Raw genomic sequence first — 11,222 nt, forward strand, 5'->3', positions numbered from 1 at the left:
GACGGGCTGGAGGACGATGCCCTGGCGGGCGGGGGGCGCGGGCGCCGTGCAGCCCCCGCACAGACGGTCGCAGGTGAAACAGCGGAGCAGGCTGGCTAGAGCCGTGTTTCAGGACGGGGGCGGTGCGGGGGGGCTGCCGGGCCAGGGCCCCCCCAGACGTGAGCCAGGCAGAAATGCAGGTCACCTGGGAAGGAGGGGAGGGTCACCAGGAGAGCCGGGGGAGCCCCCGCCGGGGGCACGGAAGAGCCGGGGCGCCTGCGATCACCTTCACTCCTGCTTCACCCATCCGCGGCAGCCCTGCTCCGCGCGCGCGCGCGCGCTCACACTGCATCTGCCACCTGGGCTGACCGTCTGCTCGGGCCGGCCCCGCAGCGGATGGGGGGCCTCAGCCCCGGAGGCGGTGTCTCGCCCTCCTGGGGCCAGAGCCAGCCTCCACCATTTTCCACCGGGAGCGGCCCGCTGCCATGGGAGCCGCGTCGCTGGCAAATGCTCCTTCCTCTCTGGCTTTTCCGTCCTTTTTGGAGGATGCATCCCACGTGTGCTGGTAGGCTCTGTGTCTCTGGGGCTCAAAGCCTTGAAAAAGTTGGGGATGCGTGCCGGTCCTTCCTTCCGTGACCTCGGTTTGCAAGGTAATTGGCCCCAGCACACGATTTGTGTGGGTGGGAGGAGCTTGCTGAGAAAGGGAAGGAGCGCGGGCAGGTAGGCAGACACGCGCACTCGGCGCCAGTCCTCTCGGGGGGCGGGGGCCCAGAGCCTGATGGGCGTCTCTCCTGGGACCAAGGGCCTCAGACGGGGCTGCTGCCCGGTCCTGCACTTGGGTCGGCTCATTCTGGCTCGGGAGCATCACTGGGCTCGTCTTCTCAGCCTCTGAGCTCGTCTGTCTCTCTCTACTGCCCTCTAGGATTGTTGCCTCGTCTCTCAGTGAAGCACCCAGCCTAGGAGAGAAACGATCTTCCCTTTGGGCACGTCTGACCGCTGGGGGCCAATGGCAAGTAGGGCCGGTGTCAGAGAGGCCGGCGGTCCCGGGCCGTGTTTGCGGCGCGGGCGCGGTGTCTCATGATGGGCAGCGTCACAGCCCCGTGGTTTGGGGGCACAAGGTTCAGGATGTTTCTTTCCCCTTCTCCCGGGGGCAGGGACTCTGGGTGACGCGAGATAAAAAGAATTGCCTGGCTCTGATTAAGAATCTTGAGGAGGATTCGCAGGCTTCAGCCGCACAGTGGCCGCGGGTGCTGGAGGCAGGGATAAGGCGGGAGGTGTCCTCTGCCGGCCCTGATAAGCCAGGGAGCCTCAGCCTGCTCCTCGGTGGGGCCTGCAGGCCGGCTCTGGGTGGCTTAGCCCCTGTCTGTTTCGGGGATGCCAGCCGGGTGCCCTGGCAACAGTAGGCAGCGGAGCCGGGGTGCGCAGGCTCCGTCCTGCCCTCCGCGGGGACCACCAGCACCCCAGCTGTTCCAGCATTGCCTGGGGCCGCCAGGTGGGCTCTCTGCAAAGCCTCCCGGCAGAGGGCATCGGCCGTTTAAGGCCCTCGGCCCTTGGTGGGACTCAGGAAGAGCACCCTGGGCTGAGTTCAGGGTGACATTGGGGTCCTCACCAGCAGAGCACCGGCCAGCCTCCGCTGGACACGTCTGCCTTCAGCTTTGCCCGCCAGTGAGTTCCCGGCGGCGAGCTCCACCTGGCCCCCTCGCCCCTTTCCCGGGTCCCGGGGAGGGTGCCAGGACCCCCAGCCCCACCCCGCCTGTCTCCCCTGCTTCCCTGTCCCGCCCAGGGGAGGCTGCACAGGGAGCCCCGCGGGGGGCGGGGGGCGGGGGCGTCGGGGCCGCTTCTCCCCCCATCTCAGACGACCGGGAGAAGCAAGGAGAGCCAGTGACGGGGGCAGAAGCGCGCCGGGGTGCGGACGGCCCCCCGCGTGAGCCGCGGCTGGACCGTGGGAGGCGGGGGGAGGGAGGGGTTGCTGAGCAAGCGGCGCTGACGGCAGAGGCGGAGGCTGGCGGAGCCAGGTGCGAATCCCGTGCCTCTTAGGGGGGAAAAAGAGGAAAAGGGGAAAAGGGAGGGGGACACCTGCTCACAATGGACGCTCGCAACTGCTCGGAGGCCGCGAGCCCCCCCGAGGGGCCGGCATCCTCGGTACGGTATGGTCCCAATGATGAGCCGCGCAGCAGGCTCCCGGGGCGGGCTTGGTGGAGGGGGGAGGGGGGGTCCGCACCCCAGCGGCCAAACAACATAAACAGGGCTGCTTGATCCAACAGGGGTGCCTGAGGCTGCGGCCAAAGTTGCCGGGAAGAGCTCGCAGAGGGATGAGGCGGGGAGGGGGAAGGGAGGACAAAGGGTGGATGGAGAATGCTCTGGCGACGGGGGAAAGCCACGCGCAGCCCGAGGGGGAGACGCACAGAGGGGGAAAGGAGCGCTTGGAGAAGGGCTGCCCCTCACCTTGAGGCCGGCTCCAGAGATCTCCGTCTATCTCCCCCTCTCTCTCAATCTCTCTGCGCTCTCTTCGCGGCTCCTTCCGCTCCTTCAGTGGGGAAGGGGCGGGGGGCGGGGAGGGTGGCGGTGAGGGGCTCCAGACCCGGGCTGCCAAGCTGGCCCAGCTGCGGGGGGCGGGGGGGCGGCCAGAGGCGGCCTCCCGCCGGTACCCCGGTCTGTGGGTGAATGTAGCTGTGTGTTGCGGGACTGCATCACAACACTGTGAGTCATCCGGGCCCCCACCCCCCTCACCTCCCACGTCAGAGCGGGGCTGGGAGACACAGGAGGCGGGCTGGGAGGCAGGCAGCGGGCAGGCGTCGAGGGCTGGGGCTGGGGCAGCGATGCCCGGGGCGGGGGCAGGCAGGGAGGGGAGCCGGGGTGCTGGCGAGGAGGGCCCCGTGGCCAAGGAGACCGCCAGAGGCTGAGGTGGGGGGAGGACAGGGCTGGGCAAGGATGGAGTCCGCGGTACGGGTGGCGGGGCTGGACCAAAGGCGGAGAGGCGGAGAGGCTGAGAGCCGGGTGCAGTCAGGACCCACCGAGCGCACGGTCAAGATGCCACATTTCCCACTTCAGCTCTGATACTGACGCAGGGGAAAGCAAGCCATTTTAATGGTCACGGATGGCACGGAACGCCCCCAAGCTTGTACCAGGCGCTTCCAAGCCTCGAAGCCTCCGGTTCAAAACCCCCGGAGTCACAGACCACAAATGCCCTCTGACAGGCAGGAACCTCTTATCAACTACTTCCAAATGAACTGTGCTTCACGCACGGAGACACCCATGTTACATAAGATTCTCTGCTTGGTTCTAAACTTTGAGGCAGGTCCTCTGGGAAACTCCTCTCTGCATCCCAGGACTGCAACGCCAAGCACAGAGCTTTGCCTACAGAAGATGCTCAAAAAACAGCAGTTGAGTTGCATCTTCAGACGTTGTCCAAGTGTGTCTGGCTTTGGTCTCGGAAGAGACCTGAGTTGGAATCCCAGCTCTGCCAATACACTTATCAGGAACCACTGGGCCAGTTACTGATAGCCTGTGTGCCCCTGTTTTCTCCTTCTGCTAAATGAAGCTAATGTTTACCACAGGGACATGTGAAGTAAAGTGAGATAATATGTAAACATCTTAAAAAAAAAAACAAACCTGGTACGTGATAGGCAGCTAGTAAACAGAAGTTACTGGCATTTCAAAACAGTGTTCTCAACTTGAATACCCAGAGTGAATTTACTCTTACATTCTGAGGCTCAAGAGGCACATGCCAAATTTGTGTCTTATGAAGAACTTAACATCTTTCATGCTATTTTTCTATCAGTTTCCAGTTATACTTCATGTGAGCCAAAATATTTCTCATAAAGTTTTGCCCTCTGCAAGTTGCTAAAGTATGTGGACACAGAACATACCCTCTAAGGTAAAAGCTTAGATTTCTAACCGAGGTGAACGTTTGGAAAAAGTAGTTTTTCACAAGTAAAGGGGGGAGTGAAAAGTTAAGGTAGGGAAATGAGGTTAATGGGAGGCAATGCTAACTGGGTGTGACAAAGTGAAAGGAATTCTGAATATTTCATCAGGATACCTGGTAGTTCACTGGAGAACTAGTACACACACCGTGAATGAATTAAATAATTAAAGCAAACCATCCGAGAATATCCTTCAGTTTAAGGTAGATTCTGAAAACAAAGTCGGTGTCTTGAGTGATGTTACCAGAGGCAGCACTGAGTAGAGAAAGACGAGGGAAACGTTCTCATCTGGACAGCAGAGGAGGAAGGAAATGTAAGTGGAAGAGGAATTTGTTGAGGAAAATAGAAGGGAGTGTGAAAAAGGAAGGCAAGTAGTTTTTTAGGGCAAGCTTTGAACGTGTTTGAGCTGGTGGCTCAGAGGTTAAAGCATCTGCCTACAATACGGGAGACCTGGGTTCGATCCCTCCGTTGGGAAGATGCCCTGGAGAAGGAAATGGCAACCCACTTCAGTATTCTTGCCTGGAGAATCCCATGGACAGAGGAGCCTGGTGGGCTGCAGTTCATGGGGTCGCAAAGTTGGACACGACTGAGCGACTTCACTTCACTTGAAAGTGTAGAAGCAAAAAATTAAATGAACTCAGGAAGAAAATGATCATGGATTTAGCTGGAGAGGAGAATGAAAAAGGCACGTGAGGGCAGTGTTATCTGAGGGTGGGGTGGAGAGGAGAGCAGTGCTTGGTGACAAAGACTGAAATGAAAGTGAGGAAAGAGTGTGCGCAAGCACAGATGCTTTTAATGTTGCACCCTGACCCTTTCTGTGTTTAAGAAGCAAAACGGAGAGCAGGCTCTAAAGGAGGGGGAGGGGTTTCTTCTCCCTAAATTCATCTTGAGACTGGGACTTAGCTGGCGGTCCAGTGGTTAAAACGCCACACTCCCAAGGCAGGGAGAATGGGTTCTATCCCTGGTTGGGGAACTGTGTGGCATGGCCAAGGAAAATGAAAGAAATAGAAAAAACAATGATGACTTTAGATAATTGGGAGGAACTGCCTCAAGGGAGAGAATGTGGAGGCAAGGAAACAGATCTGGGAAGTGAACTGTGTGTAAACAGGAGAGGATGAGCTCATAGAGAATTTTGCAAATGGAAGACTAGAACTGGATTCTTTTTTTGTGTGTGTGAAAGTCGCTCAGTCATGTCCAACTCATTGCAATCCATGGACTATACAGTCCATGGAATTTTCTAGGCCAGAATACTGGAGTGGGTAGCCGTTCCCTTCTCCAGGGGATCTTCTCAACCCCAGATTGAACCCAGGTCTCCCGCATTGCAGACGAATTCTTTACTAGCTGAGCCACAAGGGAAGCCCTAGAGCTGGGTTTTTGCAGAATGGTGAGCAATTAGAGGATGCCTGGTGGCTCGCTGGAGAACTAATACCCGCAGGCTGAGTAAATTAAATAATTAAAACAAACCATCTGAGACAGACGGGCTTCCCAGGTGGTGCTTGTGGTAAACAACCACGATGTGGGTTCGATCCCTGGGTTGGGAAGATCCCTGAAGGAGGGCATGGCAACCTACTGCAGTATTCTTGCCTGGAGAATTCCATGGACAGAGGGGCCTGGCGGGCTACCGTCCATAGAGTTGTAAAGAGTCAGACAGGACTTAAGCGGCTCCAAGAAAGAAACGTGAGAAGTGAGGATGGCACTCTTAGAAAGTGAAGGCTAAGGTGGGGCCAGCTGGTAAAAGGCAACCCAGAAAATCTTCCTAGGCTTTTCCACCCGGATTAACCATGTGAGCTGGACGGAAGAAAGTATTCATCTCTAACGAACGGATGACAGTTACAGCGTGTCCTTCACAAGATTCTTGTGAGGATTAAACGGATTTATACCCTTAAAGCCCACAGAACACGATGTGGCATCTAGTACTCTGCATTCACTGTTACAATAACTGAACTCAAACTCCAAAATCTTGAGTTTGAATACTAGTTTGGGCAAATCCCTCCACCTGTCTTAGTCTCCTCTCTCACCTGAAATTTAATAAAGCTGACTTTACAGGTGGCTGTGAAAGAGGACACCTGAAAGGGCTTTGAAGAATGTAAAGGCCTCACTATAGCATCCATCCTCAATCTACAATAAAGCCTTAGGAGCTCACATCCGATGCTTCTGTGTCACAGGCTTTGGGTTTAGTGCTTTATATGCATTCCTATTCATGCTTCAAAACAACTTGAAGATAAATTGTTATCCCCGTTATCCAGTTAAAAACAAACAACTGGGTCTAAGCCTGTGATTTACCCAAAGTCACACAGCAAGCAAGTGGCAAAGAATATTCCCAAGTCCAAACGCATCAGAAGTGTATAAAGTGAAAGTGAAGTCGCTCAGTCATGTCCAACTCTTGCGACCCCATGGACTGTAGCTCTCCAGGCTCCTCCGTCCATGGAATTCTCCAGGCCAGAATACTGGAGTGGGTAGCCTTCCCCTTCTCCAGGGGATCTTCCCGACCCAAGGATCGAACCCGGGTCTCCCACCTTGCAGAGATGCTTTACCGTCTGAACGTATAGATGCGGCCCAATCTGTTGCTTGCAGGGTGAATGACTGCCCTTGTATAACCATCAGAGACTTGGGGAGGGAAAGAGTCCCCAGCAAAGCTCCCCGCCTAACAGGAGAGGGGTTGTTGAGTAATGACTACCTCGCAGAGTAACTGGAAGAAATCTATGTTTCATTCTCTCCCTTAAGTAAAATGCTCTGAAATGCTCTCCGGGGGTCAAACACTGTGTCGGGACGGGGATGGCAGTCCAGTTAGCCTCTGATGAGCTGCTTGGCTCCCCTCTCGCTACCCCTAGGTCCCCTCGTATCCACGCAGGGCTCCGCGCCCCGCTTCCAGGCGACTGTGGGGCCCTTCCCGGGCCGCAGGTGAGCGGGAGCGACGGGGAGAGGGCCCGCAGCTGCGGCGCCTCCGCGGCCGTGTCCCCTCCGCGGCTGGTCCTCACCGCGCACGGAGGCGTAACCACCACGCCCCCTGCTTCCCTCCCCAGCTGCTTGACGAACAATGACGGCAGCCGCCCCGCCCGCCTTTGACGTCACGGTCAAACTGCACCCCCCCCCCCCCCCGCCCTTGACTACAAGTCCCAGAGGGCCAAGCGGCGGCGAGAGCGCGACCGCTCGGGTACAACTACATCTCCCAGAGGGCCTCGCGCGGCCGCGCCTTCCCTACTGCGCAAGTGCGGAAACGTTTGTTTCCGGCGTGGTCTCGGTGAGCGGGTCTGGCTTCTGGGCTTAGGTCCTGTGTTCTTGGTTTACAGGTTTGAGCTCGTGGCTGTACAGGTGAGGTAGTAAGTTCAGGATCGCAACCGCCGCCTCCTTAGAGCCTGCGGAGATTTCTGTGCCTGGGGAGGCTGGGACGAATGCTAGACCTGGAGCTGCGATCTGCATCGGAGATAATTCTTTGCTGTTCCTCGGCGCTTTCTAATTTTTTTTCTTTCCCTCCGACCATCCCGGTTAACCCCCAGAACAGCACTTTAGGGGAACTGTAAGCGCCTCCAGTTGACAGTGGAGGAAAAGGTTTAGACGAGCTAAGTGATTTGTTTAAAGACACTGCTAGTGGTTGCTGAACGGTTTCCTTGATGCTGTTTGCTTCTGAGTCCCAACTCGGTATTCTCTGCTCTGCCTCCAGATTTCTGACTCCCTTTTTTGTTGACCCAAGGGTTAGGGACTGGGCATCTGTAGCTTTTTCAAGTCTGGAGTACCCGAAAGCGTGGTAGTGACGAAGGGAGCAACAAAGGCGCTGTAACCAAGTCTGCGGGTATGTAGGTATCTTGTTTTCCGCCGACGCCTGAGTCAGTTATTCACTCGGTGTTTTTAGAGAGGTGCCTTTTGGTGTCAGGCTCTATTTTAGGTACTGGAGTTACGGGCAGCAAACAAAAATGCCCAACCCTTACCTTCTAGTGAGGGTGGATAGACAATAATCAGATATATAGTGGGTCAGGTGGTGATGAGAGATAAGGGGGGAGAATAAAGCAAAGTAAGGAGAAACATCCTCTGGAGGATTTTGAACCGAGTCCTAACTTCTGTTTAGATCTGATTTTGGTGTTCCAGACAAAAGCAGCCACACGGGAAAGATGGGAGAGGAGGCCAATGATGACAAGAAGCCAACAACTAAATTTGAACTGGAGCGGGAGACAGAGCTTCGCTTTGAGGTGGAGGCGTCGCAGTCAGTTCAGTTGGAGCTGCTGGCTGGCATGGCAGAAATCTTCGGCACAGAGCTGACCCGAAACAAGAAGTTCACCTTTGATGCTGGCGCCAAGGTGGCTGTCTTCACTTGGCACGGCTGTTCGCTGCAGCTCAGTGGGCGCACCGAGGTGGCTTACGTTTCCAAGGACACCCCAATGTTGCTTTATCTCAACACACATACGGCCTTGGAGCAGATGCGGAGGCAGGCCGAGAAGGAGGAGGAGCGGGGCCCCCGGGTGATGGTCGTGGGCCCCACGGACGTGGGCAAGTCCACCGTGTGCCGTCTGCTGCTCAACTACGCGGTGCGTCTGGGCCGCCGTCCCACGTACGTGGAGCTGGATGTGGGCCAGGGCTCTGTGTCCATCCCCGGCACGATGGGGGCCCTCTACATCGAGCGGCCGGCGGACGTTGAGGAGGGGTTCTCCATCCAGGCCCCGCTGGTGTACCACTTCGGCTCCACCACGCCTGGCACCAACATCAAGCTTTATAATAAGGTCGGAGCCCGGGGCAAGGTGGGGTGGAGGGAGGGGGCCGGCGTTTGCTGGTTGAAACTCTCTGTCCCCTCTCAGTGGCTATCACTTCCACGGTGATGGGTTTTGGTAAAGACCGTTTCAAAAATAGTTCAATCTCAGATGGTCAAAACGTTTCTAGGGACCTATTCTTAAGTAGGTCCTATTCTTCCCTGGTGGCTCAGACGGTAAAGCGTCTGCCTACAGTGTGGGAGACCCGGGTTCAGTCCCTGGGTTGGGAAGATGGGAAGATTCCCCTGGTGGAGGGCATGGCAACCCACTCCAGTACTCTTGCCTGGAGAATCCCATGCACGGAGGAAGCTGGCAGGCTACAGCCCATGGGGTCGCAAAATGTCGGACACGACTGAGCGACTTCACTTCACTTCACTCTTAAGTAATTTATTACATTTCAACTTGGGACATGAAACACCACTGCCATTAAGAATGTCCTTTTCCCTGAACCTGATACCACTTAGGCTCAGGAAGGATTGTGTGGCCGAGGGTTGGTTTTGTGCCTTTTCTTTCTCACCTGGACCCTTTCTTCTGCAGATTACATCTCGTTTAGCCGATGTGTTCAACCAAAGGTGTGAAGTGAACCGCAGGGCCTCGGTGAGCGGCTGTGTCATTAACACCTGTGGCTGGGTCAAGGGCTCTGGTTACCAGGCCCTGGTCCACGCAGCCTCAGCCTTTGAGGTGGATGTCGTCGTGGTTCTGGATCAAGAACGGCTGTACAACGAGCTGAAGCGGGACCTGCCTCACTTTGTCCGCACGGTGCTGCTCCCCAAGTCGGGGGGTGTGGTGGAGCGCTCCAAGGACTTCCGGCGGGAATGCCGGGATGAGCGCATCCGTGAGTATTTCTATGGGTTCCGGGGCTGTTTTTATCCCCATGCCTTCAACGTCAAATTTTCAGATGTGAAAATCTACAAAGTCGGGGCACCCACCATCCCAGACTCCTGCCTGCCTCTGGGCATGTCTCAGGAGGACAATCAGCTCAAGCTGGTGCCCGTCACCCCCGGCCGAGATATGGTACACCACCTGCTGAGCGTCAGCACCGCCGAGGGCGCGGAGGAGAGCCTCTCGGAGACCAGCGTGGCGGGCTTCATTGTGGTGACCAGCGTGGACCTGGAGCACCAGGTGTTCACCGTCCTCTCCCCCGCCCCCCGCCCGCTGCCCAAGAACTTCCTACTCATCATGGATATCCGGTTCATGGATCTTAAGTAGTGATCCGCAGGCAGCCTTGCTGCCTGGGGCCTGAAGGCCTTCTGGCCATCACCAAGGGCAGACGGGCTGAGGGATGAGCACCTCCTGCGGCCAGGCTGCTCGGTAAATGGTGGACTACTGGAAAGCATATGTTCTACCTCTTAAAAACAGGTGGTGGCCACCTAACTCTTCCAGTTGTGAGCCAGAGGTTTCTTGGGTCCCCTAAGGCTCCACCAGAGAAGCCCCCTTTCTTGCACTGTGCCACCATATGGGCTCATTTATCACCATTTTAGATTCTGCATATACTGCTTATCTCGTTTGTTTGGGATGAAAGAGTGAATTCAAAGGACTCCTCCCAATTAAGTTCATACTTGGAAAAAAAGAAAAAACTATTTTAATAAATATTTTTGCCATAGCACAGGAGTTGGTATAATTTTTTAAAGCTTGGGTTTTTTTCCCCCTAAGCATTATAGAAACATTATTGGAATGATTTATTACTGAATGCCTAGAGAAGAAGAAAGCCAAGAGCCCACCTGTGAGCTAAGCAGGTAAATGTTTATGATGGTTTCCTTTACCTCTGCACTTGGGTACATAGATCCTAAATCTGTTGTCAGTGATCGGTTTACTATGAGGAACTAAACAGGTGGTGGTAAACTTGGGGTGAGATTTCAGATTTGATATTATCCAGAGGTAGCTCATTTTCTCTCAGCTACAGCTCTCTGCTTTCTTTCCTGTTGTCTGTTTAATTGGAATCCGATCCCAAGTCAAAAAGTAAATTTGAGCTTTCAGGTGATAAGCTGGAACAGCCCATTCTCTTTGATCTCTTGCAAATAATTGGTTTCTCTAGTATGGACTTGTATTATTGAGTAAGTATCATGATGACCTTATCCATTGATTCTTTCCACAAATTTTTATCATGCACCTACTATGTGACAGGGACCTTTCTAGACGGGGGATGAGCTGGACAGTCTTACAGAGCTTATAGTAAACATAAAAAGTGAGGTGCTGTGCAGAGAGGCTTAAGATCGGGCCATAGGAGGTGGAATGGCCAGGAGGCTTTTTAAATCAGGTGGTCAGGAAAGGCCTCTTTGGAATGGCTGTGTGCAATTGGGACAGAATCTTCCTGGTGGAGGAAGCAGTGCAAAACCCTAAGAAAGGAGCAAGATGAGTGTGTTGGATAAAGGGAAAGGCCAGCATGGTGGGAGTGATACAGCAAATCAAGGGGAGAGGGAAAAACTCAGGCCGAGGTGGGAGGCAGCAAAGACCAGATAGTGTAGGGCTTTTGTAATCCAAGAAGAGTGGGAAATGATGGAGAGGCGTAAGAAGCTCCAATACTCTGGCCATCTGACGCGAAGAGCTGACTCACTGGAAAGACCTGATGCTGGGAAAGACT

At 55.2% G+C, this 11,222-nt stretch overlaps 1 protein-coding gene across 2 annotated transcripts; it reads left to right on the forward strand.

Annotated features, from left to right (window-relative positions):
* Nucleotides 1-7,146: 7,146 nt before the first annotated feature.
* Nucleotides 7,147-10,160, forward strand: CLP1 (cleavage factor polyribonucleotide kinase subunit 1). 2 transcript variants are annotated; one of them, XM_068988783.1, is made up of 3 exons: nucleotides 7,147-7,214; nucleotides 7,966-8,614; nucleotides 9,179-10,160. In XM_068988783.1, the coding sequence occupies exons 2-3, from the start codon at nucleotides 8,009-8,011 to the stop codon at nucleotides 9,848-9,850; spliced, it is 1,278 nt and encodes a 425-aa protein (XP_068844884.1). In that variant the 5' UTR covers nucleotides 7,147-7,214; nucleotides 7,966-8,008; the 3' UTR covers nucleotides 9,851-10,160. The 2 variants fall into 2 exon arrangements, with proteins under 2 accessions (XP_068844884.1, XP_068844885.1); XM_068988784.1 differs by having other exon boundaries at nucleotides 7,186-8,422.
* Nucleotides 10,161-11,222: the final 1,062 nt, after the last annotated feature.

Source organism: Capricornis sumatraensis, chromosome 16, assembly GCF_032405125.1.
Source record: "Capricornis sumatraensis isolate serow.1 chromosome 16, serow.2, whole genome shotgun sequence".
NCBI classification, from domain to species: domain Eukaryota; kingdom Metazoa; phylum Chordata; class Mammalia; order Artiodactyla; family Bovidae; genus Capricornis; species Capricornis sumatraensis.

Bases quoted from the DNA above. Each gene is read 5' to 3' on its own strand.
- CLP1 (XM_068988783.1), top strand. From the start codon at position 8,009: ATGGGAGAGGAGGCCAATGATGACAAGAAGCCAACAACTAAATTTGAA. The intron at 8,615-9,178 runs GTCGGAGCCCGG...TTTCTTCTGCAG, and splicing joins ACATCAAGCTTTATAATAAG to ATTACATCTCGTTTAGCCGA.